The following is a 20,227-nucleotide window of genomic DNA, read 5'->3' as shown; positions in this document are numbered from 1 at the left end:
ATATATACATATACATTAAACCCCACAAATATTTGGTTAAATGTCCCTTAGCAAGTTGCACCTCAACCAGACACTTTTGGTAGTCATCAGCAAGCTTCTGAAAGGATTCTGTCTGGATATTTGGCCGCTCTTCTTTTCAGAATTGAGTAGGGTCATAGGGTTTCCTTTCTTTGTTGGTAGCCCCTTAGTCCATGGTGATTTAAAACCCCCTTCATTGTGGACAGTGATGCTGGTTTTCCACCACTCCCAGTTCATAGCCAGTTGAACCTTGGTGGTTTCCTGGGTTGTTCCTAAACATCCTAACCAATTTCCTCAATCATGATAACTAATGAACCTAATAGAGACTGGCCTTGTCAAATTAAAACACTGTAATCTTCAGAATCACTTACTAAATGATGTTAAGTGCATGCTTGTCTATATTTGAGTCATGTATGATTTTGATCCCGTGTGGATTATCGAAAAATTAAAATTGTGTACTCAGTTCTTGTTTTAGCATGTATGCTGTGCAGTCATTCCACTCTGGGCCTTTTAGTACTTTTGTCGCTTGCTTTCTCAGTTTTCTTGAAAACAGTTATAATCTTTCGTGCTGTTGAAGCCTGACTAAATATCTTTAATGTTTTTTGTTCTAGCTGCAGCGGCTGAAACGCTCTCTCTCCTTCAAATCGGTCATACGCAGCAAGAGTGTGGACAACTTTTTCCAGCGCAGCAACGGTGAATCACAGCCACCTTTATGCCTAACTGCCACATCGGCACCACCGGCATCTCCTCCCCCCATGTCTGAGTCCCCCCTGGCCTATGAACACTCTCCCTCTCTCTCTCCATCTATCAGTCCTAACCCTTCGTTGTCATCACACTCCCCGTCTGTCAGTCCTTCAATATATGGGACTTCCAAGATCCAGCCAAAGTGTCAGGCCCAGCCAGTGCAGCCAGTCAAGACCCACTGTTTCCAGGAGCATGTCTTCCGTAGGCCTACCAGCTGCCAGCGATGCAAACATACAATCCAAGGTAGGTCAGTTGTTCCACTTCAAGAACATCGTATTCACAGCAAAAAGATGCAACCATGTTGGCTCAGGGTGTAGGAATTAGATTGTTATCAATCTGTTTTCTGACATTTACCTTGATTTATAATGTTAGGGGCCCTTTTTTTTTTTTTTTTTTTTTGTTATTTGTATCTGTCCATGGTGGAAATAAACATGACAAAGAAAAAAGGCAAATGCCACTTGAAATTCAAAGACAAACTGATATTCTTGAGTGTTAGAATTGAATTGTAGAATTTCTTTACTGTCCCTGTCATGATAATTCATAAAATATCTGAATGATCTGTTTCAACAGATATTCTACCTTTGTGTCAATGTGTGTGAGCAAATATTCCTAAAATGGTCATCTCAGACACAAGCCACACTCAGGACAGGCAGCCAGTCGTAAGAAAGCTGGATTAAAGTCAGGAGACTGAGAGTTAAAGTGGCTTGTTTTAGACAGAGTATGATGTGGAGGAGTGCCAGGATAAATAAGGATTAGTTTGAACTGCTATCATGCAAAGTTATCTGTCTAGATATAAAAACATGAAACTGGAAATGAGCATAATAGGTACCCTGTAATGGACTATAGCTCATTTCTTATTATTGCCCAGTCACTGTGGGCAGTTTGCAGTCTATTTGCTCATTGGTCCCAATGAAATCATCCGACAGCAGGCTTTATGGACCTCTGTACATGCTTCCACTGGGAGTTGTTTTGCCTTCTTGTTCTGTTGGCATGCTGACCTATCTCAGCAGTGCTGTTTCTGTAAAATGGGATTACCAGTAACATCCACCAAACTGATGTCTTTGTGTCCCTTTGTCTTTGGATGGTCATCAGTGTAGACCAATTTAAAACCATGTCAGTTTATGCACAAAGGCCATTTCTGAAGGTGGATATACTAACTGTGCCTAATATGTAACATTAGTTTTCTGTAACATTTTGCACACAAACTACAATGTATGTGAGTGACAGAGCTGGTTTATTTTATACTTGATACAGGAACCACAAATGAGGCATACATCTGGCACACCTCATCTTTGCTACCATTAGAATACCATCGCTAGCTAACAATTGATTCAAAGCTACAGAAATATTTCCTGACAGGCTTATGGTAACACGTGTAATGTTTGGTGTTAATGCAGGAAACTCCAAGCAGGGCCTACGTTGTAAATCTTGCAAGATGGCCACCCACCTCTGGTGCTCCTCCGAGCTCTCCCAGCAGCCCTGTAATGGCAAGGTAAGGCTCTTTGCACCTTCATCAGATTGTTACACTTTAAGGATTGATTGAATGATAGCATACAATCTCAGTGGAAGTGTCTGAAATACCAAGATTTAAATATTTCACAGTTATAAAGTACTACTCAATCACTGGTTGGTTGGCTTTGTCTGAATATTAATTTCAGTGTACCTTAGTTGCTTGGCTCTTTACTGCCATCATCTCCCAACAGCTCTGCTTGATGTGGCCAAAAATTCTTGTCACTTAGTTAATTACCTTTCTATATGATGTGTTCTTGCATAGAGAATTTACTGAAAACGAGCACGTTCTCTGTAGAATGGAGACTAACACAGATTGCATTGTGCCAGCAGCTTTAAACAGCATCTGGATGCTGTAATTGTCTCTGTCACCTGGCATAGTGTTTTGTCTTGGTAATATGCTTAGCCTCAGATCCCTCCGTCTTGTTAAAAGAGGATAAAAGCCTTTTTCAAACCAAACTACCAAAGACAAAAAGGTATGGGTTATAATTGGAATCTTTATTGATGATGTTTTCACAGTAGACTGAGACTAAGTGTGAAGCCCGAGGGAAATAAAAGCTGTGGATGACACCTAGAATATACATGGCCAGGTCCAAATATTTTTCACTCTGCCTCTTTGCCCTTCCTCACACATGTGCTGCTCTTCTCACATGACGTCCTCTTCTCTCCCTCTCTCTTGTCTGGATGCTACATTTCCTTCCTCCCTTCTCAACTCAGTTGGAAAATCAATATCTCTCTGTACCAGCTGGTCTGGCTAATTCAGTGTGAAATTCAGTGTGTTTGAGGCGTACAATCCCTTGAGGATATGACACGGCAGGCTTTCGCCAAGCCTTCGGCAGTGTCCTTTTCGATCACTGCGCGGTCATCAAAGCAGGGATTAGGCATTTTACTGAAACTGAATGGAGTTCAAGGCTACATCGACGTACATTAAGGGGTTCACTGACTCCGAAGAAAAGCATGCCACCCAAAAGTTTTGTGTACAAAACATACTCTTCAATGTAAATTGCAGTTGGATTACAATTACAGTGTGTCAATTTCTCAGGTACAATTCATAAATGATTTAAAATTGGAGAAAAAATGTAAAGGGAACAAATTAAAGTCGGAAAAACTTACATGTGTGGCAATTCATGTAAAGTAGCCAGGTTTCCAATTTTGTATACATGTTACATGTTACTGCAATTGTAAGTCCTTCCAGGCGTGAACTCCACTGTCTTTTAAGGACATTTAAAATAATAAATCTGTTTAAAAAATCACTTAACATATTCTGTGTTTTGTTTTTGTTTTTTTTAAATTCATTTTTACACTTTAAAATGTTTCATTTATATTTATGCCCAAGTCTTCAGTGTGTTTATCTGTTCTAGGGCTGCAGCCAGAACAGTAATAACTAACAGAGTCTAACGATACCACCATGGAAATTTATAGTTACTGCTTTTTAATCCTTCTTGACTGGAAATTAATCATAAGTGATCCCAGAAGTATTATTTTTTAATTTAATGTCATATCATTGTTATAAGAGTTACGTGACCCAGAAGAAGAAAGGAAAAAATTCAAAGCTTAACAAATGAACAGTATATTTTTTCCTTTGAAATTTATTCTCTTGGGTTTGAGTAATGAAAAAAAAATCTTAAACAAGCATTATTACATGAGGAGAATGGTCAAACAAAAAAAATCTGAGTGGCTTAGACCTTAGAAAGCACAAGAGAGATATTGATGACTGCGCTCTTCTTGGCTCACTCTCAACCCATTTGCTGAGTGCACCGATATATGACCAATTACTTTAAAACGTCTCCAGAATCAAGCAGCTTTAAATTGGCTTGGAATCATGACAACTTTTTGCTAATCAATGCTAATTTGAATTAAAGATGAATTACAGTATTATTAGAACTAGGCCTGCTGCATTGCACAAAATCGTTGCTTCTGTGTGAAGTCTTTGTACAGTTCAGAAATCTGAATCCAGTTTTGATCTTAAATAAGTGTGAACTTTCAGCTTGTCTGCTCCCCTAAAGACTAAGCCATTCCAGTAATACTGTCACAATCGTAAGATATTGTGATACTTAAACAAAAACCTGTTTTCAGTTAAAAGAAAATATGATAAGGGTTAAATACAAATAAATAAAGGCTGGGTAAAAATTTAAAACATCTGGGGTTCACAGCTGTCCTTGTCTTAGAGACAGTAGGTATGTGTAAAGTGATGGCCTGCTTGCTTTTGAAATATGGAGATGTGCATAGAAATTTAAGCTACTGAGTGATCCGGGTTCTGGATAAATAAAGTTACCGCTCACTCTTTAATGTGAAAGAAAGGTTTGTGTGCTTAAGAACATTTTCTACCTACAGTTTTGAGCACAGTTTATTTTAATTGGGAGCATTTGTTGTATAGTTGAGCCCAGTTGTCTCTCAGTAATTAGCAAAAGTGTGAGAGTGAAGCATTTGCTATATTTATTTACTGAGACCTGTGTGTGTGTGTGTGTGTGTGTGTGTGTGTGTGTGTGTGTGTGTGTGTGTGTGTGTGTGTGTGTGTGTGTGTGTGTGTGTGTGTCCAAATTCCTGTAAAGAACCTTGTGATAAACAGATTAAAAAAAGGATGATATTTAAAATATTCAGTGAGAGACAGCATTAATACCAGGACTTGGCTTTAGTTGCTTATCTGTGTCTCTATGCTAAAGGTACAACAATGCATAAAAAGAAGATTAATGGCATAGACTTAAAAAAACAAATTGTGAATTGAATAATTTAGGCAGTTTATGGAGGAGATGGCACGCAGATTCATTAATAATAAAAATACAAAAAGTACAAATGTAACGATTTTATTGAGAACTTATGACTTAGCCTTATTAATGCACATAAGGACAGAGATAATCTGCTAACCTGTAGTTAGTACTAGCAACAGGAAGTACTAATAAGTACTACAAATGACATAATTCTGGGAGTAAAACTATATATTACTGTTGTTAATAAGGAGGTTTGATAGTAATTGGCCTTTTTTCATCAGTCTATGATCATCTGATCTATAGAATTCTATAGGAGATTATCCAGGGTAAGCTCATTAGCTAATGAGCAATTCAATGAGCAGTTTCACATTCAGATGTGCCCCGTAATCAGACCCAGATTCAAAACAAAACACTGGGTGACATCATGGTAGCTACATCCATCTTTTATCCTGTCTATGGTGCACTTTTATGCTGAACACAGCACGAGTCTATGACTAATAGCAGGGCATAGTGGACGAAGTCACCTCACCGAGAAGGTGTGCATCCACAGCATTCAGCTCCTTTTTTGTTCCTGTAACGTCTGATCAACTTTCAGAAAGTGCAGTAATGATCATTGTTTAGTTTTGTAGACGCACCGATAGCTGTGCACACTGTCAAACAGGTTTCATTTCGTTATAAAAGTCAACTAATATTTTGGCAGTCAAATGCCATCAATGGCTGTAATGTTAAAATACAGTGAGAGTAAACATTTGATTTGCATCCCTCCCCCCCCCCCCTGTAACTGTTACCACATGCATTCAGTCTGTAATACTTCAAATACACAAACTGCAGTACTCTCATTAGTGGGTTTGATTAGGCAGATATGTTCAGATATTTATCTGAATGTGTATTTCTGATATTGTCCCTTTTAACAAAAAGCTTCACTGTTCAGTTTTATGCAGTCATTTCTGTCTAGAGCTGAAGGTTATTTTCTGGGAACAAGCAGATTAAAAAAGAAATAAAAAAATTCTGGGCAAGATCTTGTCTGTCTGGCCTGAAAATAGCCATCATCTCCTTCTGTACCTTAAAACTGGTGGTGGTCAGAGGGCCCGGTGGCGCCAGTGTCCGGCAGCCTCGCCTCTGTCAGTGCACCCCAGGGTGGATGTGGCTACAATGTAGCTGCCATCACCAGTGTGTGAATGTGTGCGTGAATGGGTGGATGACTGGATATGCAAAGCGCTTTGGGGTCCTTAGGGACTAGTAAAGCGCTATATAAATACAGGCCATTTACCATTTAAAACAGCATTTCACTTTTGAATGATTTCTGTACTTTTTAGATGATCAACAATCAGATATATTAAATGATCACAGCTGCCAGTTTCTTTTATTATTTTTAAAATTGTAGATCCTGGAATAAATCATTTAGTGATAATTGGGGTTGGTAGATGGCAATTGTTTATCAGTAATTTCTGGTATGGTGTGCTTTGACCTTGTGAAATATTTTTGTATAGAAAAACATCTCATGAATTTTCATGAGATTGTTTTAGTCTAAAAATAAAACACAACCTTGAAAGTGTTGTTTTTTGTTTTTTTTTTAAGTACAACTGTGCTAAAAGTAATTCAGAGATTAAAGCCATTTACCTGATATATTATTTTCAGCATATATCACAAAAAGATGAAAGAAGAAAACAATCTAAGAGCTTAAATAAAGCTGAGATTCTTTAGAAACTGTTTCTATTTTGCATCCCTTTCATGAAAAACAAGGCTTTGGAATTTATCTCCGAGTCACGTCCTGTAGCTAAACATGTTTCTCTTACTAAATAAAGAAACACAATCAGATATCAAAGGAGTACAGTATCAGATCTGTACTGGCGAGCTTCAGTTTGACAGTGACAAACCTTTGTGACGAATTAATGCAGACACCACGTGATTAAATCTTCCTGAAGGCAGGCATATAAAAGGTACAGCAGTGTTTTTAGACATTTCTCCAACAAATCATCTAATGCTTAGTGTAGTGCTAACACACTTTGCTTGTAAACGTCATGCTAACAAAAATTAACACCTTGTCAGATGTTGACTGCCACTGGTTACTCAGGAGAGGTCAGTACTGAACCACTGCCTGCTCATTCATCAGGAATGCATTCCTTCATGCTACAATCCATAAAATGAAAGCCTCTGATGGAAAAATATGAACAATATTTTGCATTTATTGCGTTCAAGACACATGAACTACCTTAGTATGTGCTTTGATAAATATCCCTTCATTTTTGCCATATTTTAAGGTGCACCTTTATAGTCTGATGTTGTCTCACACGACATCCCAGCAGTAATATTGTGCCTTTGTTACTTTGGACCATTATGCTCTCAGTCACCAGATATGTGTGCATATCTCTGTGATGCTAGTGTCATCTGACAGAAGAGTTGTATTTGATTGCCTGGATGCAAATGTGCTGCAGCAGCAGAAGACCACAGCCGGTGCCACTCCTGGTAGTTAAGAAGAGGAAAAATGAGGCTCTCAAATACAGGGAGTGCAGAATTATTAGGCAAATGAGTATTTTGTCCACATCATCCTCTTCATGCATGTTGTCTTACTCCAAGCTGTATAGGCTCGAAAGCCTACTACCAATTAAGCATATTAGGTGATGTGCATCTCTGTAATGAGAAGGGGTGTGGTCTAATGATATCAACACCCTATATCAGGTGTGCATAATTATTAGGCAACGTCCTTTCCTTTGGCAAAATGGGTCAAAAGAAGGACTTGACAGGCTCAGAAAAGTCAAAAATAGTGAGATATCTTGCAGAGGGATGCAGCAGTCTCAAAATTGCAAAGCTTCTGAAGCGTGATCATCGAACAATCAAGCGTTTCATTCAAAATAGTCAACAGGGTCGCAAGAAGCGTGTGGAAAAACCAAGGCGCAAAATAACTGCCCATGAACTGAGAAAAGTCAAGCGTGCAGCTGCCAAGATGCCACTTGCCACCAGTTTGGCCATATTTCAGAGCTGCAACATCACTGGAGTGCCCAAAAGCACAAGGTGTGCAATACTCAGAGACATGGCCAAGGTAAGAAAGGCTGAAAGACGACCACCACTGAACAAGACGCACAAGCTGAAACGTCAAGACTGGGCCAAGAAATATCTCAAGACTGGTTTTTCTAAGGTTTTATGGACTGATGAAATGAGAGTGAGTCTTGATGGGCCAGATGGATGGGCCCGTGGCTGGATTGGTAAAGGGCAGAGAGCTCCAGTCCGACTCAGACGCCAGCAAGGTGGAGTACTGGTTTGGGCTGGTATCATCAAAGATGAGCTTGTGGGGCCTTTTCGGGTTGAGGATGGAGTCAAGCTCAACTCCCAGTCCTACTGCCAGTTTCTGGAAGACACCTTCTTCAAGCAGTGGTACAGGAAGAAGTCTGCATCCTTCAAGAAAAACATGATTTTCATGCAGGACAATGCTCCATCACACGCGTCCAAGTACTCCACAGTGTGGCTGGCAAGAAAGGGTATAAAAGAAGAAGAACTAATGACATGGCCTCCTTGTTCACCTGATCTGAACCCCATTGAGAACCTGTGGTCCATCATCAAATGTGAGATTTACAAGGAGGGAAAACAGTACACCTCTCTGAACAGTGTCTGGGAGGCTGTGGTTGCTGCTGCACGCAATGTTGATGGTGAACAGATCAAAACACTGACAGGATCCATGGATGGCAGGCTTTTGAGTGTCCTTGCAAAGAAAGGTGGCTATATTGGTCGCTGATTTGTTTTTGTTTTGTTTTTGAATGTCAGAAATGTATATTTGTGAATGTGGAGATGTTATATTGGTTTCACCGGTAAAAATAAATTATTGAAATGGGTATATATTTGTTTTTTGTTAAGTTGCCTAATAATTATGCACAGTAATAGTCACCTGCACACACAGATATCCCCCTAAAATAGCTAAAACTAAAAACAAACTAAAAACTACTTCCAAAAACATTCAGCTTTGATATTAATGAGTTTTTTGGGTTCATTGAGAACATGGTTGTTGTTCAATAATAAAATTATTCCTCAAAAATACTAGAGATGGACCGATCCGATATTACGTATCGGTATCGGTCCGATACTGACCTAAATTACTGTATCGGATATCGGAGAAAAATAAAAAATGTAATCCGATCCATTAAATATCATGAAAGCACCTCACAAAACTTGCAACACGCCGTAACTCGCCTCAGAACGTTAGCACGTCGGAGCAGTATGCATCACGTGATAGAGCGGCTGTGGCATGCGGGACCTGTCGGTGGTCTGGATAGCATTTGGAGCTTCGCTAGCAACCCGGCATTTCATCTCCGACAAAGTTATCCCCGAGAGAAGTAAAGCAAGTGTGTAAGTCCATCTCTGAATGTAAAGCATTCCTGCGTTAAGCTTAACAAGCGACTGCCTCTTCTTGCTGCTACTTCAATCATGAAACTGCTTAATGATCAGCTGATCGACTTTTCTGTCGGAGTCCGTCTCTTTTGTTTGTTTTTGGCTCACTTTGCACCAGAAAGAGGAAACCAGCGGCTGAACAACAGCAGCACGTTTAAGCTTGATAAGCTGTTGTTAGAATTTATTTAATATTACTTTCTACTCCAGGATCTTTTTCTACGTAGCTGACGCTGGTAACTGTGCAGGGGCGGATCTAGCAAAGTTTAGCCAGGGGGGCCGATAGGGCATTAACAGGGAAAAGGGGGCACAAAGACACACTTTTCTTTCTTATTCTCATTTAAAATGTCTAGCTTTTAATAAATAATTATCTGACACCCAAAGTTTTAATTTGATGTAAAATGAATAGAAGTCAATTACTGTATATAGTGACTATTAAGTCTAATATATATACCCTAGTAAGCTATAGTACTTTTTCCTTTGGGAAGATACCATCTGTGCAGTCTGCAATTTTGTTGAAGAAAGATGTTGAATCTATTTAATATTTCTTGAAAAATAATTGATTTCTGTGCATTTTTTTTCACACTGCATCAAATTAAGGTTGATTACGTCGATTAAGCATCATGAGGTGGAGCGTGAGGGGTGGTTCCCTATTTTTTATTTATTTATTTTTGTTGCTGGGAATTGGAACCCTATTAGTTAGGTTGCTTAATATTTACGCTAAGTACTCTTTAAAATACCAGAATAGGGAGGATAGTGTAGGTTTAAGTTTATTAGATTGATCAGTATTGCTGAACTATGAAACATTTTTTTTGCATACAGGTATAACAGAATAGCTTTAGTGTAGTTGTTGTTTTAAACTTGAGTATGAACTTATACAAAATGCAGCAAGATATTTAAAAAAAACAGTTTTGTTGATTAAAAAACACTATATTGGATTCATATCGGTATCGGCAGATATCCAAATTTATGATATCGGTATCGGTATCGGACATAAAAAAGTGGTATCGTGCCATCTCTAAAAAATACAACTTGCCTAATAATTCTGCACTCCCTGTAGAGGGGTTCACCAAAATTGAACAATAGAGGACTGAAAGACATTGTCTGTTCTGTTGAGCACAAACAACATGAAAGCATGGAGCTATCCTGCCTTCAGCTTTTGGTGGTTTATGAAGATGGCAGTGATGGTGTGGGGGAAGTTTTCTTGGCACATTTGGGCCCCTCAGTACAAAGTGAGCATCATTTAAACCCCACAGCCTGCCTGAGTATTGTTGCTGACCGTGTCCATCCCTATTAAGACCACAGTGTATGCATCCTTTGATGGCTGCTTCCAGCAGGATGACACACCATGTCACAAAGCTCAAATAATGTCAAAGTGGTTCCCTGAATATGACAATGAGTTTGGCCTGCGTAAATCGCTTCCAGAGCCACCACATTTGAATCCAATAGAGTACCTTTAAGCTGTCGTGTAACAAGAGATTTGTATCACAGATGAGCAGCAACTGTGGGAGGCTGTCATGTCAATATAGACCAAAATCTCTGAGGAATGTTTCCAGCACCTTGTTGAATCTAAGCCTTGAAGCGCTTCTAAAGGCAAAAGAGGTCTCGTAGATGTAATAAAACACGTTTTGCATTTTATTTACTGCAGTATGTTTTAGTATTTTTCACATGGGTAAAAATTTGTTTTATTTAATTTGAATAAAACTCAAAGAAAATATATAATTTGCAGTTTTGAAAAACACAAACAAGATTCTTTTGAGTGCATTCACATTTGAACCTTTTCAATTACTCAGAGTTCATGAGTATTTTCTGTAAGTATGTATAAGTATGTTCTGCTTTTCCTTGATAAAGCCTACAAAAGCATTTTTCCACTTCAAGTAACATTTCTCCCTTTCTCTTTCCTTCTCTGCTGTCTCTCTCCTGGTATGTCAGACAGGAGCTTTTAAAAGAAACTTCAGCTCTCCTCTTCTTACCATTGATCCACTGGGTGTGGTTAGAGAGGCTCCTGCTGCGCAGGGTGAGTGATGGAAGCACAGACTGATTTATCTCAGCAGCAAATAACTAGACTAGAATAGGATGACTAATCACCATGTCTGCGGCCTTTAATGCTTTATACATGAGAGGCGTGCGTGTGTGCGTGTGTCTCAGTATAGTATCATCTATAAAACTGCACATATGATGATCTTTTCCTTTTCGTCTGGTCATATGTAGAAGCAGATAATAGCACTGTTGATCCTGTGTATGAGGCCTTGCGCTACGGAATGACACTGGCTCAGTTGAGTCAATCCAGCTTCAGCAGTATCTCAGAATCACCCTGTCATGAGGTATAAATGCACACAGGCAGACACACACACATAAAATACACTGACAACCCTCATCATTCAGAAAAATCTATGTTGATATAATTTCTTGCAAGAATATTGTTCTTCCTGTCTTTATCATAGGAAGAAAAACTGCAAGACAAACTAGAAAACCAGCCTATAGCTGAAGAGGATCACATCCCAGGAAGTAAGTCAAATATTTTCTTGAATACAGGAAATGCATTTTGTTATGTTGTCATGCTAAAATTCCTTGAGGATTATTCTTAACATAACATCAGATCTCAATAGGGGAAAACAATCATGCTGGGTATCTGTTTTAATTGTAATGAAAAGTATCAACTTACAGAGGACTTGATTCAAAAACACACTGAAAATCAAAGTGAAAAAATTGATGTTTATTTTGCCAAAATTTAATTTCAGCAACTAATTTAATTGTATAGCCTCCTCAACATTGTCAGGCATGCTTCTAATGAGATGATGGATGGTGTTCTGGAGTTTCTCCTCCCAGATCTGGACCAGGACATCACTGAGCTCCTGGACAGTCTGAGTCAGGGTGCTGTTGCCTGGGCTGTATATGTTTGTGCCTCCCTCTCAAACCATCACTGACCCACCACCAAAACTGATCATGCTGCATTATGTGTTACAGGCAGCATAACATTCTCCAGCTCTTCTCCAGACCTTTTGACATCTCTCATGTGTGCTCAGTATGAACATGCTTATTTCTTTGAAAATCACAAGGCAGTGGACCTGCTTTTATTCTATGGCAAATGCCGGTCGAGCTCCATGGGTAATGAGCACAGGGCAACTAGGATACTGGGTTCTCAGGAACAGACTTCATGAGGGTGGCCTGACTGTTTGGTCAGAAGCATTCACACCAGTGTCCTGCTGGAGGTCATTTTTTTTTTTTAGCTCTGGCATCATCCTGTTCCTATTTGCACAAAGGAACAGATACTGGTCTTTCTGATGGGTTAAGGACCTTCTTACCACCCTGTTCAGCTCTCCTAACTGCCAGTCTCCTGGAATCTCTTCCAAGCTCTTGAGACTGCGCTGGGAGACACGGTGAACCTCCTGGAAAATGGTGCATATTAATGTGCCATCCTAGAGGAGGTGGACTACCTGTGCATACTCTGTAGGATGCAGGTATTGTCTCATGCTACCAGTAGTTTCTTATTCAGTAACAATTTCCCTTTAAAAAAAAAAAAAAGACTGGTTAAAATCTCATGCTGGACAGATATAGACATTAGTTGAGTATTTGTTCATCACTGTTGGGTAACTGGTCCAGAGTCCAGGGACGTCACTGTGCTTAGCCAAGAAATAGTCCCTTGCATAACCCACCTTCTTTTCTTTTAAAGCTATTTTTAATTTCAAGCTAACACTAAACAAATGAGACGGAGCATGTCCATGTGTGAGCTTTAGAGCTTCTGGTAGATGTAGTTTACTCTTTTTTTTCTTTTTTCTTTTTTTTTAAGGTTTGACATTCTTCCTTGCTTCTGGCAGCTGGGCTCTAGTTTCAGATTGCGTTGCTTCAGACTCGTACTGATTGTTTACAAAAACAACCCCCCCCCCCCCCCCCCCCAAAGTATTCCTTGTGTAGGGTCTTTGTGTAACATTTTCTGACTACATACTGACAAAAGAAAAAACATGCACCAGTACATCGGTCCTGAAAGTGATACTGTACAGGTATTGTTAATGGATTAATCTAGAATTTGTCATTAAAACAACTTTATAGAATATCTGAATACTGAGTGAAAAAATGTGTAATGCATAAAAAACACGTTTTGAAACAATACGTTACACAGTTTGAGTATTTAAAGAACAAATGTTCAGCTCTAATACATTGTGATGTGTTTCTGGTAAAGGACAATTGCTAAATAAATGTCAAAGAGTTAAAGGACCACATTAACATAATATACAGTACAGTGTAGAGGTGGTAGTGTGTGTCTTCTGCACTTTTCCTCTTTGACTTTAGTCCCAGGAGAAGAGATCATCTCTGTTTGTACTGCTGCCACTTTATAGTGAATGACCTTCCCTTCTGCCTTACTTGTTTGCCACAAAGTGACAAGAGCTCTCCCTCTTCCTGTGTCTTGTCTTTTCTTTCTTTCTCTTACACCACCCCTCTTTCTTGATTTTTTTCCTTTTTTTTTTTTTCTATGTGACCTTTCTTTGTCTCATGCATATTATCTGTCTTTGGTTTCTGTGTCTGTCTCTCCAGTGCTCACCCCTCCTGAAAGCGAGAAGGCTGATTCAGAAGAACGGGTCAGTCTAAAGGTGTGTAGTCAGCATTCCTCTGTTATTTCAGCTTCTTTTTTTTTAATTAGTACAAATGCATTCTGTCAAAAAATATTTTTATGTTTGATGATTCCACAAGAGAAGCATGCAAAAAAGCAATCTTGATTTTTCCATCTGGTTTTTGTTTTGTTAGACTCCAAAACGAGTGGAGGTTCGCTCTATTCACACCTATGTGGCGCTCTACAAGTTTCTGCCTCAGGAGAAGAACGATTTGGAGCTGCAGTTAGTAAAATTCCTTTGTTTACTGTTTGTTTGTGTGTCATTTGTTGTCAATATTGTTCAGTTCCGAGAGATGAGAAAATGTGTACCTGGACAAAATTTTACTGACATTCACCCACCATCTGCCTGCCCAGCAGGATGATTGTAGGGGGTTGCATGGTTTGGTTGGAAAGGGAGAGCATGCTGGGAGGTCAGGAAGGACAAACAGCTGCACTGTGTGTTTAAAAAAAGGAGTTTTTGTATGTCAGTAGGTGCAGGAATCTGCTGAGTGTAGAATTACACCCAACAGTAATCTGGAGGATAATTCTGTGCAAGAAGACAGCACATCAGGAATTTCTTTACATGGACAACAGTCCACTAAGAAAGCTCAGTAATGTTATAAGTGTTCAGACATTGCTGGATTCATCAGTCTGGTAAATTTATGGCATTCACTTACATTTCACTTAAATGTTATGTTTCTTATGGATTTATATAGACAAAGTGGTTGTGTTTCTATTAATGAATAGTATCTGAATAAACTCTAATTAACTGCACTTTTCTTGGGATTTCAGCACACATGTCTATGTTTGTACTGTACTGCATCAGCCACTCACAGTAAAAGCTCAGACAAACCGATATCTCTACTAGGTTGGGAATACCAGAACTATATGATAGACAAGTATTCTAATCTTTTTTAAAAAAAATAGCAACAGTTTATTAGACATCAGAGACTGCTGACTGTGCTGTTGTAATTTTATTTGATAAGTGTACAGACACAAGTCAGAAGTGATAAGTAAATGTTGGTTGGAATAAAATAGCCCTTTATTGTTATTGTATATGTAAGGTGGAATTATGGGTGCTTAGTGCCAACTGTGCAGGAGTTTAAAAAAAAAATCAGGAATAAATAGCAAACAGAAGAAATATATACAAACTAGAAGAATACATATACAAAGCAAAAGAAAGGCACACTTTGGAGAGCAAAGTGTTTGGAAGCAGTGAAAAGGACCGTCTGAGTATAGAGTCTGTGTGTGAGCGGCCTGAGTGATGAGGGTTACTCAGACCATGACTCAGATTAATGAGATGGGTGGGCTGTGGTGTGGTGTGGGGGGTTAGTGTTTTTTAACAGTCTGAATGACCCAGGGGAAGAAGCTGTTGGTGAGTCTGGAGGTGTGGGACCTGATTGACGTGAGGCGCCGACCAGAAGGCAGCAGGTCAAACAGGTGGTGGGCGGGGTCACCTGTGATGGCCCTGGGTTTTCTGAGACAGAAGGATCTGGCGATGGCCTCCAGGGGTGGCAGAGAGCAGTCAATGATTTATTTTATTTTTATTTTTTGGGGGGGGCATTGTTAATTACCCTAATTACCCTTCCTGTTCTCATTTGTGGCCCCTGCGTACCAAACACCAAGGCAGTAGTAGAGCACACTCGCCACTGAGGAGCCAGTAGAAGGCCAGCAGCATCTTCCGGTCCAGTTTATTCTTTCTAAGGACACGGAGGAAGTTTAGCCACTGTTGGGCCTTAATAAGGTCAGCTCATTAAAGTTAGGTCAGCCTATTAAGATTGCTGTTGTGACTTTAATGGAAAACTGACCAAAGTACACAGTCCAGCATGAAGCCAGCTATTTCAGTTGCCTTCAGACTAATGGAAAGAAGCGTCTCAGGCTGCTGTGATATTTACAGGATTATACATAATAGAAAAGGGAACAAATACATAGTGAAGTCCATTTTCGTTATATAGCACATTAAAAAAAACCCACCAAGACACAAATGGTTGATCAAAAGTGTTCCAGTTCAGGCAAACCCTTTAACACACACACTAGCCTGAAAATGGTCAGTGTTATTCTGCCGCTGTATACTTACTGCTATTATTAGTATTTTGAATGACATTTAAAAAACTCTAAATGGTTTACATCAATGTAAAAATACCACCTCCACAGTTCTTACTTTGTAATAAGGGTTGATAGACAGCAGAAGTATTGTATCTTGTATTTCCTGTTGTCTATAGGTGCCAATATGCGTCGAATTAGTTTTCACTGTATGCCTCTGTGTGTTAGCCCTGCGACAGACTGGCGACCTGTCCAGGGTGTACTCCACCTCTCGCCCTATGACAGCTGGGATAGGCTCCAGCACCCCCCGCTTATCCTAAAAAGGATAAGCGGAAGCGAATGGATTGATGGATGGATGTTTATCTAACACTAACTGTTTATTTTTTTTTATTTATTTATTTTTTGGTAAAAATAGAATAAAATTACAAGTGAACATCAAACCTGACACTATTGCTTTTAAAGTGGTAAAAATCCTCCTCAAAGGATACTCAGCTCACTGCACTCTGGTCTATATTCTATTTTCTCTGCAGGCCTGGTGACAGAATTCAAGTGACAGATGATTCCAATGAAGACTGGTGGAAGGTAGGCTTTATAAAACAGACTTTATATTTAAATGCACCGAAGTGTTATCTATTCACTAAGTCATTCGGAAGCATTACATTTTCTTTCTTTTTAACTGAGCCAGTGCTTTTGTAAATAACATATTTACTTATCCAGGGTATCTCAATATATTCATCAGAATCACACACAAATGGGACCCTCAGCTTGACATCTGAACTTCCTTTCAAAGCAGAGCTGTTTGGTCACAATAACAGAGTTGATAGTTGAGCCCTGAAGTAAGGCAGGTGTGACTGTTAGCAGAGCTAGTTAACATGAAGAGGAAGAGGACAGATTGCAATCTGTGTTTTAATGAGACGGCAGGCGATTTTAACCTTGACCAGCAGAAGGACAGACGAGTCTTCACATAACAAAACATCAGGGAAAAGTAAAAGCTTGTCTTACCCGACACGGTGGCAGCAGAGGAACTATTTTCCTGCAGCTAATTTTAGTTAACGAAGAAGCCTCAATTAAATGAATGAAAAGATCATCAAGGGGCTCATTTAAAATTGACTGTAAATAAATATTTTTGTTGGATTTTTCTATTTTCCTTCTTAAAGAGTACAAACCAAATTACTTCAGAAAACAATATTTGTGACTTGATTTAAACGCAGTACAATTCTTCATTCAGAATGTGTTTAAACTGATTCAGGACAGTCTAGTGACTTCAGCTACAAATGCACAAACAGTGCTACTGTTATTTCAACAAAAATAACAAAAAAAAAAACATACAAACCACCTTCCAAAAGAGATACTTACACTCTGCAGAAATCTGCTGTTTCCCTTTTATATATGCTTTCAGTTTAAGCAAGGACTCAGCCAAGCCAGCAAAATGGGTAAATTTTGAGTTGTGCAACTCCAGCATTCCTGGGTTTTGTATGCTTGTGTGCCAGAGTCTCTGAAGAGAATAGCAGGGGATTAGGGCTTCACAAATACAAAAATGCTTTTTGGTCTAGTGGCTGTGTTGCTAATTAGGGAACAAAAACTCAGAAATCTCTTTTTAATTCCAGATTTCTTGCTAATTGTGACGGTTCATTCTAATTCATTTTTCTTATTGTGGTACAAATGTGATGCTTATTTGAGGGCTGCAGAGGAAGCTGCCTCTGAATAACATACTCATGTTGGAACATAAGCGGACATGATATGAAATAATTTACCTTAAGCGAGTGAGCAAAGTTGAGTGAAAACCCAGTGAGTGAGATCTATTTTTATACTACAACCAGTGCAGACCTTTTTTTCCTCTCTGTTTAGACTAACGGGCTAAATGTTTGTGTATGTGTGTGTCCTTGGTTGGGTGTGTTTGCCAGGGGAAAAGCAGAAACAAGGTGGGATTTTTTCCGGCCAACTTTGTGCAGCGTATCCGCCCTGGTGAGAGGGTGTGGAAGGTCACTACTGGTTTCCACGGCAACCGAGACAAAGGCCAGATGACTGTGAAAGAGTCCCAGGTGAGACTGTAAAATACACACAGTTTCTCTTGCACGCTGAAAGCCTTTTCAAAATCTATGCAAATGAATGCAAAAAACTGCTGAGATTACCGAGGACTGCATGTTATGACTGGTTTGGTTTTTTTTTTGGTTTTTTTTTTGCCTCGGTCCAGAAACTCACATATATTTATTTATTTTTATTTCACTTGCCCTTCCACCTGCTCCATTGTCCTCTCTTCTTGCCTTTCCTCACCGTCTGACTCTCCCTCTGCAGATCTGTATCGGGAAGAACGAGGAGATTGACGGCTTCCTCCGGCTGAGCAGCGGGAAGAAGAGGGGCCTGGTTCCTGAGAAGTGTCTGCTAGAAATATGACGGTGCTGCTTTCGCCTTGACCCTCATTTTGTTACAGTGATGGAGGAATACTCAGGAGTGTTTAGCCAACACCTCACTGACCACCAACCACCCGCCTCCATCTCAAAAATGTGGCAGTGAAAGCAGTGTGAGTGGAAGATAACTCACAACTTTGCTTTTTACTGCAGTTTAAGACCTAAAGGATGCAGGGGCTTCCTTGCAATTATTTAGAGCTACTTTTCTTGTAGCACAGCTTTCCTTTTTTATACCCTCACAAATGAAATGTAGCATTATGTGGAAGAGGATAAGTGTGCAGGAAGTCTGGCTACCTCAATAGCCATCTCCATTGGCCATCTGTTTGTGAGAAAGAAGAGAGGACTTTTTAATTATGATGTCGAGGCTTGTCCAAGCCTAAAGAGACATTGTAAGCAAACTGTCTTAATGTCATTGTTTTTGTAGAGGAAACGAGACATTGTGAAAGTCTGTAGCTGTTTATTGTGATGCGTTGTGCAAACACACTGTCTGGCTGTTTGTTTGAAACCCTGTTAAACCGCCTGGATTTGATAGATTTAGCTGAGAATTTAAACCATATTTGGATGTCCACACTGCAGCTCTATATGAGCACATTTTACATCATGATATGGATATGTGTCACTTCTGCTCCGAGTAGAAAAAGATTCAGGTATTACATAATACATAAAAGTAAGTCTTCTCGGCTACATCTTTTATTAATGACACACACAGATTCTGAGGTTTTTACATTTCAGACTGCTCTCCGGTGATTGGAATATCGTACATTTGTGCTCTTCACAGCTCTGATGTGACAAATGCTTTGCGTGCACCTCGGGGAGTTTCTTTGTCAGTGTGCCCTTCAGTCGCACTTTCTTTACACACACAGATTTCATAATTCACTCTGTTCAGTGTAGCGTTAAAAACCATCCACTAGAATCTGCTTTCTTCATCATATAAACACCAAGCCATGTCTATCTGTATGTAATGTCCTGTAATATTCGCGGTCATATCTAGTTGTGTACTTCAGCATGAGGATGGTGTCAATGTTAGGACTTTTTGATGTGCTTGCTTTTCCTCCTGGACAGAGCAGAGCAAAGAAATAATCCAGGATGATTTATTAAACTCTTCCAACTTTCAGTCTCTCAGACACTCAAAAGTTTAATTTATTTTAAATCAATGGCAAGTTTCTCCCAGCACACATAAGTGATAAGTATTAAAGAGAGACCAGGGTTAGGAAAAAGACTAAATCACCTCACGACACTTGGTTTATTGCTCTGTCATTTGAAAACAATAAGGCAGTCACGGACTGCCTTTGTTGTGGCAATAACTGTAAATACAATTATGACAGTATTTGTAAATAGCCTTAAAAATATTGTATATAGCGGCTCTGAATAGCACTCTGGTTAAGAGGTTTGCAGCTATCCAGGACCCAACTAAGGGCATTAATTTCACAGTTACAACTTACAGGAAATTACTATTTATTGTCTTACTTACCTATGTATGCATCTCTTTGCTCAATTAACAACTACCCCTGTCAGCACAAGTCTTTTCAGATACTATGCACAACAGTTCTAGTCACTCACCTTATTTTATACTCGGCTTATTTCCAGTGTATCCACACGTGTGTCGGTGTGCTTTTGCAAGGATTTGAATTTGGACTTGCTTTTACATCTTGAATTAGTCTGTACCATGCTACTCTTAAACATTATCCTCACTGACTAGAACCAAAATTGGCTCAGGATCAGTATTACCAGGTGAATCTAAAATCTAAATGCGCACTACCAGGCTAGTTCTCTGCATGGCTAGCTGCTCTGTGACCTTCACAGCTCTCAATAAAGTTAAATGAACTCTAAAA

General features: G+C 39.4%; 1 protein-coding gene across 1 annotated transcript in view; it reads left to right on the top strand.

Annotated features, from left to right (window-relative positions):
* LOC120738140 (SH3 and cysteine-rich domain-containing protein 2-like) overlaps window positions 1-20,227 on the top strand; it is a 37,973-nt gene extending 17,746 nt beyond the window's left edge. The window contains exons 2-11 of the mRNA XM_040039221.1: window positions 630-1,005; window positions 2,160-2,254; window positions 11,289-11,373; window positions 11,568-11,680; window positions 11,801-11,864; window positions 13,890-13,945; window positions 14,100-14,188; window positions 16,518-16,569; window positions 17,892-18,029; window positions 18,283-20,227. Of these exons, the coding sequence (XP_039895155.1) occupies window positions 630-1,005; window positions 2,160-2,254; window positions 11,289-11,373; window positions 11,568-11,680; window positions 11,801-11,864; window positions 13,890-13,945; window positions 14,100-14,188; window positions 16,518-16,569; window positions 17,892-18,029; window positions 18,283-18,381 (1,167 nt within the window). The 3' untranslated portion in view covers window positions 18,382-20,227. The remainder of the gene's footprint in view (window positions 1-629; window positions 1,006-2,159; window positions 2,255-11,288; window positions 11,374-11,567; window positions 11,681-11,800; window positions 11,865-13,889; window positions 13,946-14,099; window positions 14,189-16,517; window positions 16,570-17,891; window positions 18,030-18,282) is intronic.

Source organism: Simochromis diagramma, unplaced genomic scaffold, assembly GCF_900408965.1.
Source record: "Simochromis diagramma unplaced genomic scaffold, fSimDia1.1 OVJJ01000402.1, whole genome shotgun sequence".
In the NCBI taxonomy this organism is placed as follows: domain Eukaryota; kingdom Metazoa; phylum Chordata; class Actinopteri; order Cichliformes; family Cichlidae; genus Simochromis; species Simochromis diagramma.
This window is presented reverse-complemented; position numbering and strand designations above follow the sequence as displayed.